Source organism: Apodemus sylvaticus, chromosome X (genome assembly GCF_947179515.1).
Source record: "Apodemus sylvaticus chromosome X, mApoSyl1.1, whole genome shotgun sequence".
Taxonomy (NCBI): domain Eukaryota; kingdom Metazoa; phylum Chordata; class Mammalia; order Rodentia; family Muridae; genus Apodemus; species Apodemus sylvaticus.
In genome coordinates, this window is record NC_067495.1 from 151119059 (window position 1) to 151144122 (window position 25064).

Genomic DNA, 25064 nt, shown 5'->3' on the forward strand with positions numbered 1-25064 from the left:
ACTTCTTTCTCAGCCTGCTTATCCTTTGAGTATAGGAAGGCAACTGATTTGCTTGAGTTGATTTTATAACCAGCCACTTTGCTGAAGTTGTTTATCAGCTGTAGGAGTTCTCTGGTGGAGTTTGTTGGGTCACTTAAGTAGACTATCGTGTCATCTGCAAATAGTGATAATTTGACTTCTTCCTTTCCAATTTGTATCACCTTGACCTCCTTATGTTGTCTAATTGCTCTAGCTAGAATTTCAAGTACTATATTGGAAAGATATGGAGAGAGAGGACGGCCTTGTCTAGTCCCTGATTTTAGTGGGATTGCTTCAAGTTTCTCTCCATTTAGTTTGATGTTGGCTACCGGTTTGCTATATATTGCTTTAACGACATTTAGGTATGGGCCTTGATTTCGTGTTCTTTCCAAGACTTTTAGCATGAAAGGATGCTGAATTTTTTCAAATGCTTTTTCTGCATCTAATGAGATGATCATATGGTTTTTTTTTCTTTGAGTTTGTTTATGTAGTGGATTGCATTGATGGATTTCCTTATATTGAACCATCCCTGCATCCCTGGGATGAAGCCTACTTGATCATGGTGGATGATCGTTTTGATGTGTTCTTGGATTCGGTTGGCAAGAATTTTATTAAGTATTTTTGCATCAATATTCATAAGAGAAATTGGCCTGAAGTTCTCTTTCTTTGTTGGATCTTTGTGTGGTTTTGGTATCAGCGTAATTGTGGCTTCGTAGAAGGAATTGGGTAGTGTTCCTTCTGTTTCCATTTTGTGGAATAGTTTGAAGAGTATTGGTGTTAGGTCTTCTATGAAGGTCTGATAGAATTCTGCACTGAAACCATCTGGTCCCGTGCTTTTTTTGGTTGGAAGACTTTCTATGACCCTTTTTATTTCTTCAGGTGTTATGGGACTGTTTAGTTGATCCATTTGGTCCTGATTTAGTTTTTGTGTCTGATATCTGTCTAGGAAACTGTCCATTTCCTCCAGATTCTCCAGTTGTGTTGAGTCTAGGCTTTTGTAGTAGGATCTAATGATTTTTTGAATTTCCCCAGTTTCTGTTGTTATATCTCCCTTTTCATTTCTAAGTTTGTAAATCTGAATACAGTCTCTGTGCCCTTTGGTTAGTCTGGCTAAGGGTCTATCTATCTTGTTGATTTTCTCAAAGAACCAGCTCCTGGTTTTGTTGATTCTTTGTATGGTTCTTTTTGTTTCTACTTGATTGATTTCAGCCCTGAGTTTGATGATTTCCTGCCTTCTACTCCTCCTGGGTGAAATAACTTCTTTTTGTTCCAGGGCTTTCAGGTGTGTCATTAAGCTGTTAGTGTATGCTCTCTCCATTTTCTTTTTGGAGGTACTCAGGGCTATGAGTTTTCCTCTTAGCACTGCTTTCATTGTGTCCCATAGATTTGGGTATGTTGTGTCTTCATTTTCATTAAGTTCTTTAATTTCTTTATTTCTTCCTTGACCAAGGTATCATTGAGTAGAATATTGTTCAGTTTCCACATGTATGTGGGTTTTCTGTTGTTTTTGTTGCTATTGAAGACCACTTTTACTCCATAGTGATCTGATAGGAGGCATGGGATTAGTTCGATCTTCTTATATTTGTTGAGGTCTGTCTTGTGACCAATTATATGGTCGATTTTGGAGAAGGTACCATGAGGTGCTGAGAAAAAGGTATATTCTTTTGCTTTAGGATAGAATGTTCTATATATATCTGTTAAATCTAATTGGTCCAAAGCTTCAATTAGTTTCATTGTGTCCCTGTTTAGTTTCTGTTTTCCTAATCGGTCCATTGAGGAAAGTGCAGTGTTGAAGTCACCCACAATTATTGTGTTAGGTGCAATGTGTGCTTTGAGTTTCAATAAAGTTTCTTTTACGAAAGAGGGTGTGCTTGCATTTGGAGCATAGATGTTCAGGATTGAGAGTTCTTCTTGTTGTATTTTTCCTTTGACCAGCAAGAAGTGTCCCTCAGAGTCTCTTTTGATGACTTTGGGTTGAAAGTCAATTTTATCTGATATTAAAATGGCTACTCCAGCTTGTTTCCTGAGACCATTTGCTTGTAAAATTGTCTTCCAGCCTTTTACTCTAAGGTAGTGTTTGTCTTTGACCCTGAGGTATGTTTCCTGTATGCAGCAAAATGTAGGGTTCTGTTTAGGTATCCAGTCAGTTAGTCTATGTCTTTTTATTGGGGCATGGAGCCCATTGATGTTAAGAGATATTAAGGAATAGTGATTGTTACTTCCTGTCATTTTTGACGTTATTTTTTAAATTTGATTGGTTAACTTCTTTTGGGTTTGATGAGAGAAGGTTACTATCTTGCTTTTTCCAGGGTGAAGTTTCCCTCCTTGTATTGGTGTTTTCCTCCTATTATCCTTTGTAGGGCTGGGTTTGTGGATAGATATTCGGTAAACTTGGTTTTATCATGGAATATCTTAGTTTCTCCATCCATGGTGATTGAGAGTTTTTGTGGGTATAGTAGTTTTGGCTGGCATTTGTGTTCTCTTAGAGTCTGCATGAGATCTGCCCAGGATCTTCTAGCCTTCATAGTCTCAGGGGAAAAGTCTTCTGTGATTCTGATAGGTCTTCCTTTATATGTTACTTGGCCTTTTTCTCTTACTGTCTTTAATATTCTTTCTTTGTTTAAAACATTTGGTGTTTTGATTATTATGTGACAGGAAGTATTTCTGTTCTGGTCCAGTCTGTTTGGAGTTCTGTAGGCTTCTTGTATATTCATGGGCATCTCTCTCTTTAGGTTAGGGAAGTTTTCTTCCATAATTTTATTGAAGATATTTGCTGGCCCTTTAAGTTGTAAATCTTCACTCTCATCTATGCCTATAATCCTTAGGTTTGGTTTTCTCATTGTGTCCTGGATTTCCTGGTTATTTTGGGTTACAAGCTTTTTGCATTTTGCATTTTCTTTAACTGTTGAGTCCATGGTTTCTATGGTATCTTCAGCATCTGAGATTCTTTCTTCTATCTCTTGTATTCTGTTGTTGATATTTGCATCTATGTCCCATGATTTCTTCCCAAGGTTTTCTATCTCCAAAGTTGTCTACCTTTGAGTTTTCTTAGTTGTTTCTACTTCTGATTTTAGATCCTGGATAGTTTTGCTTAGCTCCTTCACTTGCTTGTTTGTGCTTTCCTGTAATTCTTTAAGAGATTTTTGTATTTCCCCTTTTATGACCTCAGCCTGTTGACCAAAGTTCTCCTGTATTTATTTAAGTGATTTTTGCGTTTCCTCCTTATTGGCTCTTGTATTCTCCTGAATTTCTTTCAATGATTTTTGTGTTTTCCTTGTAAGGGCTTCTAACTTTTGATCCATTTTCTCCTGAATTTCTTTAAGTATGTCCTTCATGTGTTCCTGTACCAGCATCATGACCAGTGATTTTAAATCCAAATCTTGTTTTATTGGTGTGATGGGGTATCCAGGACATGCTGTTAAAGGAGAATTGGGTTCAGATGCTGCCATATTGCCTTGATTTCGGTTAGTAACGTTCTTGCGTTTGCCATTTGCCATCTAGTTCTCACTGGTGTTAGTTGGTCTTGTCAATGCTGTACTCACCAGTGCAAGCTGCCTCTTCCCAGGTGGCCTCTGGTGCACAGCTGACCTCCTGCACTGCCTAGAGACAGAGTGCTGCGGCCCAGGCTGTTCATATCCTGAAGCAGACACCTGAAGGCTCCCGCTGGGGCCTGCTGGACTCACCAGAGCATACTGACTCCTCCCAGCTGGCCTCCCGGATGCCCCTCTTGCCTCTTGCAGGACCTGGAGATGTGGCCTTGCAGCCCAGGCTGTTCTGGATCCTGATGCAGAGATCTGAAGGCTCCTGCCAGAGGCCTCAGGACTGGAACCTAAGCTCCATGCTGCCAGAGCAAGCTGTGTGCTCCCAGTCTGCTTCCAGGTGCACACCAGGTCTCTTGCACTTCCTGGAGACTGAGTGCTGTGGCTCAGGCTGTTCAGATCCCGAAGCAGACACCTGAAGGCTCTGCAGGGGTCTGCTGGACTCACCAGAGCATACTGACTCCTCCCAGCTGGCCTCCTGGGTGCCCCTCAGGCCTCTTGCAGGACCTAGAGATGTGGCGTTGCAGCCCAGGCTGTTCTGGATCAGGAAGTGGAGATCTGAGGGCTCCTGCCAGAGGCCTCAGGACTGGAACCTAAGCTCCATGCCGCCAGAGCAAGCTGTGTGCTCCCAGTCTGCTTCCGGGTCCACACCAGGTCTCTTGCACTTCCTGGAGACCGAGTGCTGTGGCTCAGGCTGTTCAGATCCCGAAGCAGACACCTGAAGGCTCTGCAGGGGTCTGCTGGACTCACCAGAGCATACTGACTCCTCCCAGCTGGCCTCCTGGGTGCCCCTCAGGCCTCTTGCAGGACCTAGAGATGTGGCGTTGCAGCCCAGGCTGTTCTGGATCAGGAAGTGGAGATCTGAGGGCTCCTGCCAGAGGCCTCAGGACTGGAACCTAAGCTCCATGCCGCCAGAGCAAGCTGTGTGCTCCCAGTCTGCTTCCGGGTCCACACCAGGTCTCTTGCACTTCCTGGAGACCGAGTGCTGTGGCTCAGGCTGTTCAGATCCCGAAGCAGACACCTGAAGGCTCTGCAGGGGTCTGCTGGACTCACCAGAGCATACTGACTCCTCCCAGCTGGCCTCCCGGATGCCCCTCTTGCCTCTTGCAGGACCTGGAGATGTGGCGCTGCAGCCCAGGCTGTTCTGGATCCCGAAGCGGAGATCTGAAGGCTCCTGCCAGAGGCTTTAGGACTGGAACCCAAGCTCTGTGCTGCCGGAGCAAGCTGTGCCCTAGATCAACTTTTAATCTTCATCAGAGTAGCTTCTTTTACAGTGATAGTGGTTAATATGCAACTTGTCCAAGTATACAGAATTTGCCCGTGCAGTGCTTAGCCCTAAATGAGACAGCTATATTGCACTCCCTTGTAGTCAGGGATGATTGAGGAAGAGAGTACCTGTAGAAAGTTTTTTTTCTATTTTTTTTTAATTTATTGATATATCTATTTACATTTCAAATGATTTCCCCTTTTCTGGACCCCCACTCCCCGAAAGTCCCATCAGTCCCCTTCCCTCCCCCTGTTTTCCCACCCAACCCTTCCTTTTTTAAAGCTTTATTTATTTATTATATATAAGTACACTGTCTTCAGATACACCAAAAGAGGGCATCAGATCTCATTACAGATGGTTGTAAGACACCATGTGGTTGCTGGGATTTGAACTCAGGACCTCTGGAAGAGCATCCAGTGCTCTTAACCACTGAGCCATCTCTTCAGCCCCTTTCAGTAGAAAGATTTTTAAGAGCCAGTAGTTGGAAGAAGGAAAGACCACTGTGAAACAGTGTTTTCTGGATATAACAAGACTGCTACACTCATGATCTCACAGTAGCTGTGATTGCTTTCACTGGATCAAATCAATCAACATTTCAGGATGCAGTAGGGAGGTGTACACTTCTAGCTGAGGATATATTTCCAGTTGATAACTTTTGGAAGAGAGTTTTTCTTCAAGGATGTGGCCCGTTGTATGCTGACCATGTTTCATTGAATGGTTTCACATTCATGCACATTTGGGTAGCACTAATTTTGGACTTAGAGGGTTATAATTCTTTTAAAAAGAAAGAAGATAGTACTAGAGGCAAGAGTAGTTGGAGGAAGTGGAAGTAGGTATGATCAAAATGTGGTGTATACAAGTATGAAATTTTCAAATAATAAATAAAACCCTCTGCAGTTGAGAAACCCTTAAATCTTCTTTTCTTGAATCTGTGCAGCTTCCTAAAACATATGTAATTATGAAAGGAATCTAAATGGAGTCACCATAAAATGGTGGAGAGAATACACAAACTAGATACCTTATGCCACCAAGTAAAACTTCTGATATCAGGATTCATTGAGTTGTTCACTAAAGGGGTCCCGTGGACACCTTCTACCAAGCATCACATCCCATTCCCACTTCAGCGCCCTAGTACTCCCCTATTCTGGGTCATCAAGCCTCCACAGAACCAAGGTGTTCCCCTCCCATTGGTGCCAGATAAGGCAATCCTCTGTTACTTATCCAGCTGGAGCCGTGGTTCTTCCCAACCCTGTGTGTACTCTGTGGGTGCATTTACATAATGGAGTACTGCTCAGCTATTAAAAACAATTACTTCATGAAATCTGCAGGCAAATGGATGAAACTTGAAAATATCATCCTGAGTGAGGTAACCCAATCACAAAAGAACACACATGGTATATATTCACTGATAAGTGGGCTATTAGGGAAAAAAAAAAGCTTGGAATACCTATGGTACAACTCACAGACCGTATGAAACCCAAGAAGAAGGAAGACCACACCAAAGCGTGGATGCTACAGTCCTACTCAGAAGGGGGAAGAAAATAATCTTGGGAGGTAGAGGGACAGAGGGATCTGGGAGGGGGAGAGGAGGGGGAAGGGTAAAGGGGGGCTGGTTCAGATATGGGAAAAGTACAGAGGATCAGGAATTTGAAAGGAGGTGGGGAGGGGGAACTAGGGGAAGCCACTAGAAAGTCCCAGATGCCAGTGACCCAAGAGGTTCCCAGGACCCAACAGAGAGGACATTAGCTGAAATACCCAACAAAGGCAAGATAGAACCTGTAGAGACCATGTCCAGTGGATAGGCATGGTCCCCAGTTGAAGGATGGGGCCACCAACCCACCTCAAAAATAATAATCCAGAATTTCTGTCGAAGGGAAATCCAGGGACAAAAAGGGGAGCAGAGTCTAAATGAAAGGCCATCCAGAGACTGCTCCACCCATCTATCCCATCTGCAGACACAAAACCCAGACACTATTGTTGATGCCAAGAAAAGCTTGTGGACATAAGCCTAGTATAGTTGTCCCCTGAGAGGATCTTCCAGAGTCTGACCAATATAGATGTGGATGCACGTAGCCAAACATTGGACTGAGCATGGGGACCCCAATGGAAGAGTTATGGCAAAAACTGAAGGAGTTGAAGGGGTTGCAACCCCATAGGAAGAACAACAATATCAACCAACCAGATCCCCCAAAGCCCCCAGGGACTAAACCAATAACATCTATATTTCGATCATCTATGAAAGTATTAAAACTTCTACTTTTTTGTTTGTATGTCCATAAACATTCATATTAACTCATAGGAAGAAAATTAAATTTTGGAGCTTGTAGGTTATATTATTTGTCAAAAGATCTTTAAACTTTTCATGTATTCATATCAAAGAACTAATTACATACCATTAAGGTTCCAGTGGAATTTCCTCGATAACTCAGCCACTTCTTCCCATCAAGGCTATACATGATGATAAATTGAGAGATATAAAGGCTGGAAAATTTCTGACGGGCACCCTGAGTCTTGATGCCATGAATAATCATTGGTGCCAACAGATCTACCTACCAATTAAAAAACTCATTTTAATAGATTTTTTAAAGTATACAGTATACCCTGAAAATGATTAATATTCATTGCTATTAATTATCCACTTAGGAAAACTCTATTGTTACATTACCTCGCATATTCAGGGAAACCAGGCACTAACGTTGAAATGTGACCATGTATGTATGCAAAGTCATGGAACACATGTGTGTTGCTTTAAATATTCTTGGTTCATGGAGTGGTGCTATTAGGTGTGATTTTGTTGGAAGAAGTGTGTCACTGTGGGCGTGAGCTTTAAGACCCTCATCTTAACTGCCTGGAAGTCAGTCTTCCGTTTGCTTTCAGATCAAGATGTTGAACTCTCAGCTCCTCATGTACTATGTCTGCCTGGGTGCTGCCATGCTCCTGCCTTGATGATAATGGACTGAACTTCTGATCCTGTAAGTCGGTCCTAACTAATTGTTCTTCTAATAAGAGTTGTGTTGGTCATGGTATCTATTCACAGAAGTAAACCCTAACTAAGCAATATGGTAGGAATGAGTAGGAATGGTATTTATTGAATAAATTATCTATCCCTTTCTTGGCAAAACAGATCACTTTCAAATCATTGAGTCATTTCCTCCTCACACACATCCATGGGGCTGTACATATAAACCAGAATGGCCTAATGTACAGGCCTGGTTGATCATGGGCTAAACGATAATAGTTTTTTGATGTTTAGTTAAATAAAATGTCGTATTAAGATGAATTTCATGGACCAAATGCAAGGATCATTGAGTAATGTCCTTGCTGTGCCGGCATGAGAATCTAACTAGACCTCAGCACCCACAGAAAACCCAGGAATGGAACCTAATGCAGCCACTAAGGAAATAAGTGTGGAAACACCCCAAAAAGCTAGAAATAGAACTACCAGAACTATGATCCAGTTACACCACACTTGGGCATATATCCAAAAAACTCCATTTTATATTGTAGAGTTGCCTGCTGCTTATCTATGGTCATTCTTGCTTTACTCATTATATCCAGGAAATGGAATTGGCCTAGATATCCATCAGCTGATAAATGGATCAAGAAAATGTGGCATATTTATACAATGAAATATTATTTAGCTATCAAAAACTGAAATTAGGACATACTAAAGCACATGGGTGGATCTGAAAACAACCATTCTAAGAAAGATAACCTAGACCAGACAGAAAGACAAATGTTACTTGTTTCCTCTTATTTGTGAATGTTAGCTTTGAATCTTCAGAAATATGTGTTTCATTTGGAATATCCATAGAAGTTGGGAAGTTACTTAAGGGCCATGAAAGGGGGGGGAGCTTTCATGGAAGGGAAAATAGAACATGCTAGTAAAATGGTTAAAAGGGAATCATCGAAAAAGAAGGTTTGACCAGAACAGGGAAGTGGGAAGGGGTGGGTGGGAGAACAGGGGGAGGGAAGGGGGCTTATGTGACTTTCAGGGAGTGGGGGGCCAGAAAAGGGGAAATCATTTGAAATGTAAATAAAAAAATATATCGAATAAAAAAAAGAGATTAATAAAAAAAAAAAAGAAAAAGAAAAAGAAGGTTTGAATTTGGGTTTGGGTGGGAAGGACCAGGATAATAGGGCAAATAACATTTAAAAGATTTTTGAAAAAGTCATATGGAAACCTATATGGCAGCCATAAGCACATATATTTCAATTCATGGTTATTAGGAATTACAACTTCTGGAGAGTGTTTAGGAGGTATATCCTTGTTAGAGGAAGTGTGTCACTGGGGGTAGGCTTTGGGGTTTTAAAAGCACAAACCAGGCACAGTATCACTCTCTTCCTGCTGATTGAGGTTCTGGATGTAGAACTCTCAGCCACTTCTTCAGCACCATTATCTGCCTGCATGTCAGCATGCTTCCTACCATGACAAAAATGGACTAAAACTGTGAAACTGCAAGCCATCCCCAATTAAATACTTTTTTTTTTTTTAAAAAAAATAAGAGATGCCTTGGTTATGGCATCTCTTCACAGCAATAGAACACTGACTGAGATAGAAGTTGGTACCACGAGTATTGCTGCTACAGAAATGACCATGCTACTTATAGCAGTATGTGGATTTTGGATTAAGAAAGCAGTTGAATTCGTTAGGCGTGGCTTAAAGGATCATACTAATAGGAGTTTAGAAGAGAGTGGTTCTGACAATGTAGATTATGACAGCCCTGCTCAAGAGGTTTCATAGGAAAATATTAAGTGCCCAGAGACAATTCTTGTGAAATTTTGTAGCCACTTTTTGCCCTTGTCTAAAAAAATCTGCCTGAGGCTAAATTAAAGAGTGTTGGATTAATATCATTGGCAGAGGAGATTTTAAGACATCCTAGAATTGACTCTGTCACATGGTTATTAGTGGTTGCTCCTATGCAGATATATAATGAAAAGGAACAAGTAGAGAACAAAAATATAAAATGTACAGCTTGAGGAGAAAAGTGGCATCTGGAAGTATAATAGAGCTGAGCTAAGTCTAGTGCTCAAGGAGAGAAAAAGTTTACAGAAAAGCCTGAGGCTAAATGGAATAAAAGGAGTGGTGGCCTAGGGAAAGACCCATCCAGCTTCCAACTTGTGAAAATGAATTAATGAAAAGCTTAAGCAGTAAAGGAAACCACTGAAAACAAAAAGCTGGTGAAGATGCAATTGAATGAGGGGCCAAATTCCAGCACAGAACTTGGCAGTGTGGTTCTAGTTTTAGAGTCAAGGATACAAGAAAGGGGTTTTGGTATCTCCCTCTGAGGCTAAGGAACTGCTGAGGTTAGGTATATGTCAGAGAGACAGTTGTATGGAGCTGTAAAAGTGAAGCTTAGATTTCAATAGAGTCCCCAAGAAGTTGTAGATGCAAGAGCTGTGGGATACCTGCCAAGGAGAGCTGCAGAGTGAGCATAGAACCAACCCAAGAGAGAGAAATACATTCCAGAGATCTGTGTTGGCTAGATTTATGTTAACTTGACATAATGCACCCTGATTACAATCTCTCTCCCAAGTCCTTCCAAGTCTAGTCTCTATTATAAACTACATCCCACAAAAAACAAAAAAAAAAAAACAAAAAAAAAAACAAAAAAAAAAAAAACAAAAAAAAAGTGGATATTAACCTAGAAAACTGGAATACCCAAAACATAATCCACACATCAAATGAGGTACAAGAAGAAAGGAGGAGTGGCCCCTGGTTCTGGAAAGACTCAGTGAAACAGTATTCGGCAAAACCAGAACGGGGAAGTGGGAAGGGGTGGGTGGGAGGACAGGGGGAGAGAAGGGGGCTTACGGGACTTTCGGGGAGTGGGGGGCTAGAAAAGGGGAAATCATGTGAAATGTAAATAAAAAATTATATCGAATAAAAAAAACCAACCCATCGGGGGAGGGAGTGGTAGGAGAGGGAAACACGATCTGGTATTGGGTGAGGGAAAAGGACAAAGGATGGAAGCCCAGAGGGCTAGCATAAAGAATGGAAACAGGCAAACTCAGGGGGGGGGGGGGGGAGATAGGAGGTTGGGAAGACTCTCCTGAATGCACCAGAGACCTAGGAGGTGAGAGACTCTGAGGACTCAAAGGGAGGGACCTTAGATGAAATGCCTGACAGTAGGGGGAGGGAACTTATAGAGTCCACCCCCATCAGAAAGACAGGCATCAAATGAGGGAGAAGGGGACATCCAAGAGCCACAACTATGACCCATAATTGTTCCTGTCTCAAAGAATTACAGGGATGGAAATGGAGAGGAGCCTGAGGAAAAGAAGGTCCAGAGACAGAGCCAAAGTGAGATCCAGCTCAAGGGGAGGTCCCAAGTCCTGACACTATTACTGAGGCTGTAGAGTGCTCACAAAATGGGACCTAGCATGAACTCACTCCAGAAGAACCAACAAGCAGCTGAAAGAGTCAGATTCATACATTAGAACCCAACCAATGGACAGAAGCTGACTTCTGCTGTTGAATTAGGGAAGGTTGAAATAAGTTGAGGAGAAGGGCAATCCTGTAAAAGGACCAGAAGTCTCATTTAATCAGGACCCTCGAGAACTCTCAAACACTAGACCACCAAACAGGCAGCACATACCAGCTGATATGAGGCCTCCAACACACATACAGTAGAGGAGTGCCGGGTCTGTGTTCATTCAGAGATAATGCCCCTAATTGTCAAGACATTGGAGCTCCAGGGTGTTGAGAAGTCAGGTGTGTGTAGGGGTGGGGACATCCATGTGGAGAAGGGACAGTCGGAGGAGGTATGGGATGTGGAACTGTTAGTGGGTGGATGGAGGTATAGGGGAATAAAATATGGAGTGTAAAAAAATAATTAATTAATTAACAAAAAATTAATCTTAAAAACAAAAAATAAAAAATAAAAATAAGAACAAAGAATGAAAGAAAAGGAAAGAAAGGAAGAAAGGAAGAAAGAAAGAAAGAAAGAAAGAAAGAAAGAAAGAAAGAAAGAAAGAAAGAAAGAAAGAAGAAAGAACAACAACAAAAAAGATGACTTTATGTTATCTATATATTCACTGGAGCAGGGTCAAACTCTCAATGGCCTGCCTCCTAAACAGAACTGAATCTTTTCCAGCTTTCATGGTGCTAGATTTTTCTATGTATACTGCCAAGGGAGAAAAGTAGTTAAAATATTGTCCAACTATGAACTCTGTAAGCTACAATAATGCCTGATCTGACAATATATGTCCTCTGGTATTATAATGGAACAAATGTTATTGAAGTGACCAACCACTTTCTGCTTAGATATAAGACCTGCTCCATGACATGGAACCCATGACCAGTTAAAAGGTTCAAGAACCTGAGATTTGCTAAGTCATAGGCCCTAGAGGAGGACTCAATATTATTATTTTGCTAAATAGATATAGTATTAAATTTACTTCTGATGACTTATTGCTATACCCTTATCTCAATGTATTTCTCAACCCTCATTAGGCAGGTTTCTCCTTACAGTAGATGACAATTAACACAGAGACTCCCAACCAGTTCAACATACAAAGAATAAGAGTGCTCAGCTTAAAGTGGGACATACATATTAAATACCCTTTACAGATCAGGGATTTTTGTGGAAGATGTAATGGAAAGATTGTAAGAGCCAGAGATGGTCAATAACAACAAAGAACAGTGTTTTCTAGACACAATGGGGTAGTAACACCTATGAACTCAAAGCAATGTAACAATGTGCACAAAGCTTACACCAGCTTGAACCAGAAAAAAAAATCCCATTATGAGGTGGGGGAAAGTGGGTGTAAAGTCATACCACTAGCTCATGAACTTTGGGCATTTGATAGCTGCTGGGAGAAGGAAGATCAGCTTTCTTCACCAGAATAACATCCAGTAGGTTGAACACACACAGAGAAGGTCCCACTACTAAGACTAGTTGGACAATACAAAGTGGACTTAAAGTAGAAAGAAAAAGAAGAAATCTCAAAAGTTGGGTGGAAGCTAAGAGAGAGTGGAGAGGATGATCATGGAAAGAATTGTGAGAGCAGGCATGAATATGTTCAAATGATATTATTTGAAATTCCCAAAGAGTAAATAAAAATATTGTTAAACATAAAATGGACGAGGCCAGCCTAATCTACAGAGTGAATTCCAGGACAGCCAGGGCTATACAGGGAAACCCTGTCTCAGGAAAAAAGAAAAACAAAAATGAAATAAAAAAACCCCAAACCCCATACTATGGAGAGTAACAGACAAATACAACTGATATTTAACCCTGGTCTCAACATGTGCTATGTATAAGCACACACATATGCACACACATAAATTCATACCATACACACATACAAAGAGACATTAAAATAAAAGGATAATTTTTATGTTCATTTTTTAAAGAAGTTTGTGTTTATTTCTTTAATGTGTGCATTATAGGAGACAAAACGCAAGAAAGCAAGAACAAAGTCACCCAGTCTCAAGTAGCTCAGATTGATGTGTTGTTCTAGATCTTGCAAGTGTACATACACGTGGGTAATTGAGATTATATAGTGTGTACCATGCTTTCCCTACATTTTGAATATTCACCAACTAAAAACCCCCATGCTACACAGGGATTTTGATAACCAAGAATACACCATGCCATATCAATCTGTCAGACAAAATTGTAATCCTGTCTTTCTTGGCAACAGAAATTTCATAAAAGACAAAAACAGCAGCAGGCCTCTAGATAGATGTACTGGCAAAGTTACAATTAAATTCTGCATTCGCCCCGTCTCAGCTCACAAGGAAACACAAAGCAACAGACCACAGGAAGTATAGCATTCCTAAGCTTATCATCAGATCTACACACTAGCATATGTAGAAGGGGTGTTTCCACTCAACAAATGTATTCCCACGGAGAAGCTGGGAGATGCACCTCTGGCAGGGGCTCTCTCAATACACTGTGAACTTCTCTTCCCTTCCAGTAAGCCTAGCAACATGAATTTCTCCCACACTGTCCAGATATGGCTTAACAGTTCTATGTTCAATAGGAACTCTTTTGTCAATTCTACTCTATCCACTTGCTCTACTTTTAACCATGTGTTCTCCTTTAGGATGTAACAGTCAGATGACAACTGTGTATAAGGAACACAGGTAAAAAAAAAAAAAGAGGGCTGACAGCACTTTTTAAGGATTATTTTGTTCTTTCATAGGAATGGTCACACTAGGAAAATGGAGGTTAAACTTGGCCTTTGAGCAGATACTGTTACCAGGTGATGGTGGTGGGCTAGGGCAAAGATTAGTACTCAGAAAAAGGCACTTTAGCTGTTGGTTGGCTCAAGTTGTCTACCCATTGGTTAGGTGTGCATTTCAGTTAATGTTGCCGAGTAGTAAGTTTCAGTGCCTAAATGATGTTAGAAGTAGCAAAAGGTTAGGCTAGTCTTTGGGGAAGGCTGTCTTCTGGGCATGGCCTTTGTTAATCCTCTCACTAGCATCATCTGCACTTAGGAGTTATGCAGGGAAGAGGACAGATGAGGGAAAGACTGTTAGTACCACTACATCCAGAGGACAGCTGTACCCAGGGGCCCTATGTGCATCTTGGTAAAATACCTGTGCTCATGTTCATTTTTGGTGAGTACTAGAAAATGCCAAATAATACATGTGATTTTGTGTACATCATATTTCCATTTATGAGGTCTGCTCTTGATGAAATAGCAGAGTGAGATAATCTGAGAGACTGTTTACATTTAAAAATGTTGAGTTAACCTACCTCAAATATTAGTCCATCTTACTTTACCACAGTAGACTATATTGAGTAGGTACTTTCTAATACCCAAGGGATATAAATCTTCTTTAAAAAAAAGACAGATTTAATTATACAAAAGAAGCTAAAATTTATTGGATCTTAAGATTAAGGACTAAGCTATGTATTCTGTATAAAAATGAAGAACTTTAGGGGATTCAGGGGCTCTTACTCAGTTGGAGATATCTCATCATAGAAAATACGTGATCTTGAAAATAGTGTCTTGCTGGGCAGTGGTGGCACATTTCTGTAATCCCAGCACTTGGGAGGCAGAAGCAGGTGGATTTCTGAGTTCAAGGCCAGCCTGGTTTACAGAATGAGTTCCAGGACAGCCAGGGCTACACATGGAAACCCTGTCTCAGAAAAAAAGAAAAAGAAAAAAGAAAATAGTGTCTTAGTTATCTTTCTATTGCTGTGAAGAGGCACTATGACCAAGGCAACTCTTATAAAGAACAATAGTTAATTGAGACTGTCTTACAGTTCAGAGGTTCAGTACATTATAATCATGGCAGGAAGCATGGCAGTGTCCAGGCAGACGTGGTAATGAAAAAGGAGCTGAGAGTTCTACACCTTGATCCAAAGGCAACCAGGAGGAGACTATCTTCCATACTGAGTGGAGCCTGAGCACAGGAGTCCTGAAAGCCCACCCCCACAGTGACTCAATTCCTCCAATAAGGCCACATCTCCTCCAATAAGGCCGTACCTCCTAATAGTGTCACTCCCTATGGCCAAGCATACAAACATGCAAATCTATGGGGGCCAAACCTATACAAACTACCACAGGTAGTAAATTCAAATTTATAGAAATCATTCTAGAAATGGGATGGATCTGCGTATTAAATTCTATTCCAAGTGACTAATTTATGCATATTTTTGAACAAATTAATCATTATATTCTATAGTTTCCTCATATGTTAAATGATATTCTATGGGAAAGATTACATATGATAATATTTTGAACTTGTTGAATGTTGATACATTTCTCATAGTTTTCTGACCTTGATCCAAGAAAAGGGCTCCTTGGTACTCCAGGCATTGATTGATCCAGAATAATGAAGTCTTGCCAGGTTTGGGGCCCACTGTCCTTTGTCCAAGAAAGAAGAGAAAGATCATATTATGGTATTTTCAATTGGATTTATCTTAAAAACTTGGGAACAACAGTATTATCTAGAGAAAGGTTAATTCTAGTTGCAGAAGAGATAAAAAAGCATGTTTAAACTTTTTATAGCATGATAGTATCTATTATTGTTTAAAGAATTTACTTTTTGGTGTCATATATTCCATGTTCTATTTTCTTTGGGGAGAGGCAATACTGGGGAATGAACCTGGGACCTTGCATGTGTTAAGCAAGTGTGCTACTACTGAGCTATATATGCAATCTACAAGTGGTACTAAAATATTTCTTTACCATATAGTGTACATTTATTGTAGAAATGCTAGAAAATTAAAAAATAGCAAAAATAAATAAAAAGTATAGTATTTCTATCCAGAAACACATTAAATAAATGATACTTAAACCTCTTTCCAAGGGGGTATTTTCTCCTTTAAAGTAGAGGTACACACACACACACACACACACACACACACACACACACACACACGTGTAATAAAATTTTTTCAACATAATATTTTTAAGTTATTATTTGGGAATTTCACATAATGCCCATTTCCATGAAGACAAAACATCCAATATATGTAAAATAAAATAATGTAAAAAAGAGAAAAGCATGGAAGGGAGTAGATTGATTATTTGAAACTGTCCAACAGAAATGGAAAAAAGAATCAACCCAGATACTTATGGCAAAAATAATAGTATTTACCATAGTGTCCTGAAGCTGTAATCTGGAAATCTCTGATGCTTCCAGAAGCCATTCCCAGAGGAATCTGACACTCTGAAATCAAACACAGAGGCTAGAAATTACTCAGAACCCATTACATTATAATATTTTTAGGTAAGTGGTGGTTCTCCCATTTATGGGTGTCTTTTGTCTTTGCTGATCTTCACTTCCCTGAGAGAGGCACAGTCAAGAATTTCCCTTGGTGTTCCTCCTGGTTCCGCCTGCTGACAAGGCTGAGGCCTGGCTGTCTGTAATAGGTAATGCCACCACTATTGCTAACCAGACCTTACTTAACTGAACTGCTGGTATATCCATGAAGTGTTCCTGAGTGGAGATATCTTCGAGGAAGTGGAGGGAGAAGGTATGGGATGTGGAACAATCAGAGGGTGGACCAGGAGGGGACAAAATGTGGATTTTAAAAAAGATTAAATAAAAAAAGAAGAAAACAATGTTAAAAGTCAAAAGTTCACGGTCTCTTCTGAGATTCATCTAATCTCTTAACTCTAATCCCCAAAGCAAGACAGGAAACCAGCTGGGCAACCTCCAAACTGCATCTCCATGTCTGATGTCAAATCAGTCTTCAAATCTTCAACTCCTTTTTAATCTTTGTTGACAGCAACAATCTTCTTTCTTCTAGGCTGGTCCCACTCCCTGTTAGCAGCTTTCCTCAGCAGATAGCCCACAGCTCTGGCATCTCAAACATCTTGGAGTCTCCAAGGCAACTTCAATGTTACAGCTTCTTGTTTCAATGTCTGGGAGCCACACATGATCTTCTAGGCTCCTCCAAAGGGCTGGCATCACTTCTCCAGCTCTGTCCTCTTTAGCACTCTAAGCTTAGAGTGCTCCATTCCACTGCTGCTGCTGTTCTTGGTGATCATCCCATGGTACTGGCATCTCCAATACACCGGGGTCTTCTGCTGCAAGTAAGCTTCACCAATAGCCTGTCATTGGCTCTCTTCATGGTGCCAAGTCTCAAATCCTTTGCATGACCCCTTCAATCCTGGGCCATCAACTACAACTGAGGCTATGCCTTCACCAAAGGTCTTCATTGGTCTTTCACAGTGCCAAGCCTCAGCTGTTCTTCATGACACTTTCATGCCATCAAAACCAGTACCACCTTGGTGACTGTTACACATTATGAAGTACAGCTGCAGAATGAGGTACAACCTTGGCTATTTCTGGAACACAGCCTCTGTGCTCTCAGAAAACACTTTCCAGAAGATTTCACCTCAGTGATGCTGGTCTCTTCTTAATCACCACTAATTTCTTAGCTTCAGCTAACCAGCATCAATTGTCCCAGTAGTGTCCTTCTCCTCTTGACTATAAAGCCAGAGCCACATGGTCAAAGCTGCCTAGTTCTGCTGCTTGCAGGAGCTGGTACATGGCCCCTTTGATCTATTGCATTATTATCAGCTTTCTGTTGTCCAATTCTTTCACTGCTTAAGTTTGGCTGTCCTGGATCTTGCTCTGTAGATTAACCTTGAACTCAGCTGCATGCCTGCCTCCTGGGATTAAAGGTGTGTACCACAATGGCTGGATTTAAGCTTTTCTTCACCTAGAACTTGCTCTCAGAGATCTGCTTGGCTTTATCTCCTAGGATTAAAGATGTGTACCACCATGCCTGGACCTAAAATTAGCTGGGTAGACTCTTGCCCCAAAGTCCCACTCTCTTAATTTGTTATCTCTTTTAACCCAGGATTCAGCTCCATTTTACTTCATGGTACCCTTATAATACTTGAACCATATATTTTATATTTTTCCTTTCTCAGCTTGCTAAACTTGTTTAAAATGGTCTTCATGAGACTTAACCAGAGAACAAAGTCTATGATGGGTGTTTCTGAGACTTTCTTTGTCAATGCAATTAATATGAGTCTCTTCATATTAGCCTCAGGCAGACTCTTCAGACAAGGGGGGAAAGTAGCCATATTCTTCACCAAAACACCACAAAACAGTCTCTAGGCCACGTATTGAAATTCTTCAATGAAACTTCTTGGGTCTGCACAATTCAAATCACTCTCAGTAACAAAGTCTTCAATATTCCCATGAGGATAGCCCAGTAAGACACATTTAAAGCATTCCACTGCTTTTCAAATCCAAAGTCCCCAAATCCACATTCTTTCAAACAAAAGCATGGTCAGGCCTATCACAGCAATGCCCCAGTCCCTGGTACCAACTTTTGTCTTAGTTAGGTTTTTACTACTGTGAAGAGACACCATGACCAAGGCAACTTTTCTAAGGACATTTAATTGGGGCTAGCTTACAGTTTCAGAGGTTCAGTCCATTATCATCAAGGCAGAAGCATGGCAGCATCCAGGCAGGCATAGTGCAGGAGAAGTTGAGAGTTCTACATCTTCATTTGAAGGTTGCTATCAGTATACTCACTTCCAGGCAGCTAGGATGAGGGTCTTATAGTCCACACCCACAGTGACCCACCTACTTTGACAAGGCCACACCTCCTAATAGCGCCACTTCCTGGGCTGAGCATATACAAACCATCACAAGGTTATATCCCCAAACTCTTACAAGTGAAATTTCTAAGTTATCTTTGGTTATTAAATAAACATTAAGCTCCAAAATCTGCTATTGTGAAATTGAAGACTTTCAAGCACCAGTCTGCTAAATATCACAGCTTCAGATTCAAAGGGTCCAATGCTCATTCATTTTAAATTTAATAGTAACACAAGCTTGTATTTATTTATTTATTTTTTTGACAAAGATAGCCACTTCAAGGAGGAGGAAAATAGTATGGAAATTGAATGGTTAGTGAACTTCTATCCATAGTTACTCACGCTTGCTGTATACCAGAAAAAGAGTGCTCATCCCAGCCTGTAAGTGCTCGCCAATAAGGCATTCTATTCGCCAAATTCCAGCTCTGGATGGTATCATTTCCAGTGTCTCAAAAACACCTTTTAAAACAAAAGGAAACAAAAATTATTTTTCATTAAAAAATGAGTAGAAATACATTGACTTATTTACAATATGTAACATGAAAATAGAGCTACCAAAATTCAGTTCCATCATCTTAAATCTCTCAACTGCAAAAGATTTGTCATGTGATGTTTTGCTCTGAAAAAAAAATCCTAGAGGTATCTTTACTATTAACCAGATGTAACCTTCAAGGTGAATAGAAATCACAGTAAGATCATCTAGGATGCAGGGTACTAGGTAAAGGGATCTCAAGTTATAAGAAGCTAGAGGGAGGGGTGAAGCTAGACAGGTGGCTCAGGGGTTAAATGTACTAGTGTTCTTGCAAAGGACCTGAGTTTGGTATCCAATTACCTATGTTAGGTCACTCACAACTGCCTGCAATTATAGTTCCAGGGGTTCTGATGACTTCTTCTGACTTTTGTGGGCACCAGACACTTATATGTGCATATAGACACAGATATAAACACACACACACACACATACACACACACACACACACACAAATACACAAAACTGTACTATTTAAAAGAGACAAATGGAGAACTGAAATAAAACTGTGTTTTGATCAACCCTGTCATTAGTGCTTCATCAATATATTGGTTACATCTGTAAACAAATCATTCTTGATAGCTGCTAGTATCATGTGTGATTTGAGAGGAATATAATAAAGGATTCTTAGGAAAGTACTATCTGGTGTTATTAATTTCAAGTAGTGTTTATGCATCTGAAATTATCTTGTTCATTTGCTAATGTATTTATCTCTGTTTATAGGATAAAGTTACTTTGAAAAAGTAAGGCATTTTCAGCAAGAAGTTTCTCTGCAACTGATTATATCAATAGTACCAAGACCATTTAAAGTAAGTTATAAATAAATACAGTAGGTAGAGAACAGAACTAACTAGCTCACACCTGGGTAGAGGTTGTACACTGCCATTTTGTACTCCTCTTTTTTCCGTACAGTGAAAACATGTCCACTGAAATGAATAGATTGGATGTTCTCATTGTTGCCCATGCTGAGAAGATACCATCGAATCCTTTGATCTTCAGCCATTACTAAGCCTGGTAGGGTATCCATCACATAACCATTGATTGCTGGAGAAGAACAAATAGAAAATTACTAAATTCTATCACTAAAGTGCCTGATTCTCCAAAGAAAATACTGGTATCCTTCAGGATTTCACTTATTACTCTTCAAGCCTCTGGCTCATGGCTCATTTGAAAAAGTACACACTATATTTCACAGTGAGTAATATTTATGTATGGATTTTGTTACCATGGAAGCGATAATTCTCTTTCAAGGTTGGGTCTTCCATACGGATATTGCAGGGTGTCTTGCAGTTCCTTTCCACATTTTCAGTGAAGTACCAGCTCTTGGTCTCATCAAAGATAGTGAAAAGCAGAGCAAATTCCTGTACTGACACTTGTCTTCCATGAGCAGGATTCAGTGTGTTCATGTGGCAAATCAGAAGTGGTCCAATTAATCCTGAGTGCATATCTCTTTCCTAGAGTTCCCAGGAGGGCATTAATTGTATTAGTGTAAGTTCTCTCTTATCAATTTGCATGCCAATGTACCATTCATTCTATGTTGTAGATTCCAGAGTAATATTTCTAACATAGAAAAGCAGTATCACTTCCCTTCCTTAAAACTTCTCACTGTGCTTAGGATAAATACCAAAGTGCTTACCATAGAAGATAAAAATCAGTCTGGAAAAGATAGCTCAATGGTTAAGAGCATGGATGCTCTTCTAGAAGATCTGTGTTTTATTCCCAGTACCCACATGTCAGCTCACAACTGTTTTTAACTCCAGTTTCAGGGGATCCAAAGCCACCTTATGGTCTTTGTGGGCACGAGGCATGCACATGATACACCGATATAAACACAGGCAAAACACCCATACTCATTAAAAAATTCTAAAAAAAATAATAAAGATCATTTCTTTTAAGTGAGAATATGGCTAGCCCAATAAAGAACAGCTTACAAGATCAACATCAGAGAAATAAGCCCAGGCCTTGCAGTCAAACTCATCTTCTGTGGGTGCCATATGATGCTGAACTTTCCAAAAATAAATTTTGGTTTCATTAGGCTTGACAAAGTTTCTTCTAGGTTCTTCTCTCTGTTCTTCCTTATAAGAAATGAGGCTAGAATAGAAGGAGTAGGGACGGGAGGCCTGGTTCTTGAAAGTCACCTGAAGAGGAAAAAAATCCAGAAGAATAATTTTTTTTAGAATGATAAAATCCTAAGGATTTATAAGGTTTTACATTTCTATCCCTCTATCTTTTGTCTTTATCCAATTTTTATTAACTTAGACCTTGAGAATAAAGTTATTAGAAAAAATTGAATTCTAGTTTTATAAGATGAAAATTACAAAGGAGAAATTTATTGAACACTTAAAGGTAATTCAAAAGTAAACAGAAAATGTCACTATTACTTGAGGAGTGATTACTTGAGGTTTCTTTTTCTTTTAATTTATTGATATATTTATTTACATTTCAAATGATTTCCCCTTTTCTGGACCCCCACTCCCCGAAAGTCCCATCAGTCCCCTTCCCTCCCCCTGTTTTCCCACCCAACCCTTCCCACTTCCCTGTTCTGATTTTGCTCTATACTGCTTCACTGAGTCTTTTCAGAACAAGGGGCCACTCCTCCTTTCTTCTTGTACCTCATTTGATGTGTGCATTATGTTTTGGGTATTCCAGTTTTCTAGGTTAATATCCACTTATTAGTGAGTGCATACCATGATTCACCTTTTGAGTCTGGGTTACCTCACTTAGTATGATGTTCTCTAGCTCCATCCATTTGCTTAAGAATTTCATGAATTCATTGTTTCTAATGGCTGAATACTACTCCATTGTGTATATATACCACATTTTTTGCATCCACTCTTCTGTTGAGGGATACCTGGGTTCTTTCCAGCATCTGGCAATTATAAATAGGGCTGCTATGAACATAGTAGAGCATGTATCCTTATTACATGGTGGGGAATCCTCTGGGTATATGCCCAGGAGTGGTATAGCAGGATTTTCTGGAAGTGAGGTGCCCAGTTTTCCGAGGAACCGCCAGACTGATTTCAAGAGTGGTTGTACCAATTTGCAACCAAATTCCATAATGAATGTATATTATCTTTAAAATTTTTTATTTATTTTAATCAGTTCTTTGAGAATTGAGACTGTAATTTGATTAAATTCACCTCTACTTTTTCTCCTAGATCAAATCCTACATCCCTACTCACCCATCATTGTATCCTTTTTAAAAAATGCTTTCTTTTTAGGTTCAATAACCTATGCATATTTATCATAGAATATATGCAAAGTAAAATAAATTCCAAGTTAGAAAAAAAAAGTATCTATAATACCATAGCTTTAGAGGTTCTATGTTTACTATCAGTCAGTTGGAAAAATGAATGAATATTTTTGAAATAAAATAAAATAACTTTTATCTTTTTCTTAAAATGCACCAAAAATTACTTACATTTTATAGGAGTTATTGAGATATGGTTAAATAATGAAAGTACTTTCTTTAAAAAAGTATTTTCTTAAGTTTACTGTCTCTTAATTTCATAAGATTTTTAAAAAATAAAGCAGATTTTTTAGGTAGTAACTCATAAAACTTTTCTCTTTGGCAATTTCACTGCTTTTATATTTATAAAAATTTTTCTCTACCCAGAAGGCTTTTAAATATTTTCTTTTATAGCATAATTTTTATATTTAAATCATTTTGGTTAAAATCATCACTGGTAAATATCTAATATGTAAGGTAATATTAATAAAATTATCCCCTTTAAAAAGACAAATTTACAAAGGATGTTCACAGAGAATTCATAATTCATATATAGTAAAGTTCTGGAGTTTTATCTAGTTAAAGGAAAAAAATTATTTATAAAATAGAAAAGAGGGAAACTGGGCTTGGTAGCATTCACCTTTAATCACAGCACTCAAAAGGCAAAGATAGGAGTTGCAGGTCAAGGCTACATTGTAAAATGCTGTCTCAAAGAAATAAAAGGAAAAAGGAAATGATTTAAAAGGTTATTCAAAGTACAAGATTAAGGAACCTATTGTTCCATCAATTCACATAATAGATTATCATGTAGTCATTCTTTTTTGTGGTTTGGTTTTAGAGACAGAGTCTCTTTAATGTTGTCTTGACAGTCCTTGAATTTCTTACATAGATGAGGCTGAAATAAAACTCAGAGATCCACCTGCCTATGACTCCAGGGATGGGAGGTAAGGTGAAGAGTGGGAGAGGATTAAAGTCATGTGCTACCACACCCGGCCACAGAGTCCTTCCTTTCTTATTTTGGAAGTGTTTGATGATATAAAATGTTTATTACATAATACATAATTAAAAGAAGCAAAATTACATATGATATAATTTCTAATAGATAAAAATCAGGCAACAGATGAGAAATATACATCAAAATGTTAACTACAGGATTATTTTCAACTTTTTAATTTTTATGCACTTAATTTTTTTCAGATTGGAGATTACATTATTTTTTGCACTGCTATATATATACATTGTATGTGTTACTATATTACATAGGATGTTTTCATAGCTGCGTATGATGCAGTTTGAACATATTCCTCCCATACTCCTCTACTTTTTCCTTTTCTTCCTTCTCTTTCACAGTTTCCTTTTCCCACACATCAGTTGTATCTAGCCTTCTCATACTGTGACATGATGTCATCTACAGATGTTCTTGTATTTTATAATTCTTGTACTGAAGAATTATAAAATTGAGTTTCAAAAAATTCAAAGAAACCTTCATAATGTTCAAAGTAAGTTTTTAATTTTGTGCTAGGACACACATATTTATATTTGCTTGCAAGGGTCTTGCAGACTGTTATGTTAGGCCTAGACCAGTAGTTCTCAAACTTCCTAATGCTACAATCCTTTAATATAGTTCCACATATTATGGTGACCCACGGCCATAAAATTATTTTCATTGTTACTTCATAACTATAATTTTGCTACTGTTATGAATGGTAATATAGATATTTGATATGTAGGATAGCTGATGTGTGACCCTTATGAAAGGGTTACTTTATCCTCCCAAAGGGGTGTCAACTTACAGGTTGAGAACCACTAGACTAGACTATTTAACATCTACTTTTATCATGTGTACATATATTATTTTTATAATTAGAAACAAACTAAATATATAGAATTATTTTTATAATTCAATTGTCCTTAACTTACCATAATGTTGTCTTCAACTTCTGCTCTTATATATGGTCCCAACAACCCCAGATGTTCATTTAGTTCTCCACGGTATAAGGGCTGACTAAAGGAGCCATCAGTAAATTCCTGAAAAACTACTTTCTTGAACTGAGGTACATTGCCACTTTGATCCCTGAAAAAAAAGCAGAAGAAAAACAGTAGTTTATGGACCCATGAGGAAGGATGTCTCACACTTTTGTTTTCCCTGTATTTGAGATACACTTAAGAAAAACTCATGATAAATAATAATGGTGCAGGCAGGAAAGAAAGAGATGAAAGATAATTTTCAGGGACTAGCAATGTGGCTCAGTTGGTAGTGCTTGCCAACATGCAGGGATCTCTGGGTTCCATTTCTAGTGCAGCAAAATCTGGTTATGGTGGATGTAACTCCAGCACCCAGAAGTCTGAAACAAAAGAAACACTATAAGCTTTAAGCCAGTATTTTGGAAACATAGAAAGTTTGAGAATAGCCGGGGCGGTGGTGGCATACACCTGTAATCCCAGCACTTGGGA

At 39.3% G+C, this 25064-nt stretch overlaps 1 protein-coding gene across 9 annotated transcripts in view; it reads right to left on the reverse strand.

Moving 5' to 3' along the window:
* Positions 1 to 25064, reverse strand: part of F8 (coagulation factor VIII) — a 201958-nt gene that overhangs the window by 44267 nt on the left and 132627 nt on the right. For 8 of the 9 annotated variants that reach the window (XM_052171818.1, XM_052171820.1, XM_052171819.1 and 5 more), the window contains 8 exons: positions 24531 to 24684; positions 21313 to 21519; positions 20607 to 20835; positions 20243 to 20425; positions 19195 to 19311; positions 16388 to 16459; positions 15566 to 15651; positions 7218 to 7373 (listed from right to left, as the gene is read on the reverse strand). In XM_052171818.1, coding sequence (XP_052027778.1) covers positions 7218 to 7373; positions 15566 to 15651; positions 16388 to 16459; positions 19195 to 19311; positions 20243 to 20425; positions 20607 to 20835; positions 21313 to 21519; positions 24531 to 24684 — 1204 coding nt within the window. The remainder of the gene's footprint in view (positions 1 to 7217; positions 7374 to 15565; positions 15652 to 16387; positions 16460 to 19194; positions 19312 to 20242; positions 20426 to 20606; positions 20836 to 21312; positions 21520 to 24530; positions 24685 to 25064) is intronic. The other variant, XM_052171817.1, reaches the window with a different exon arrangement.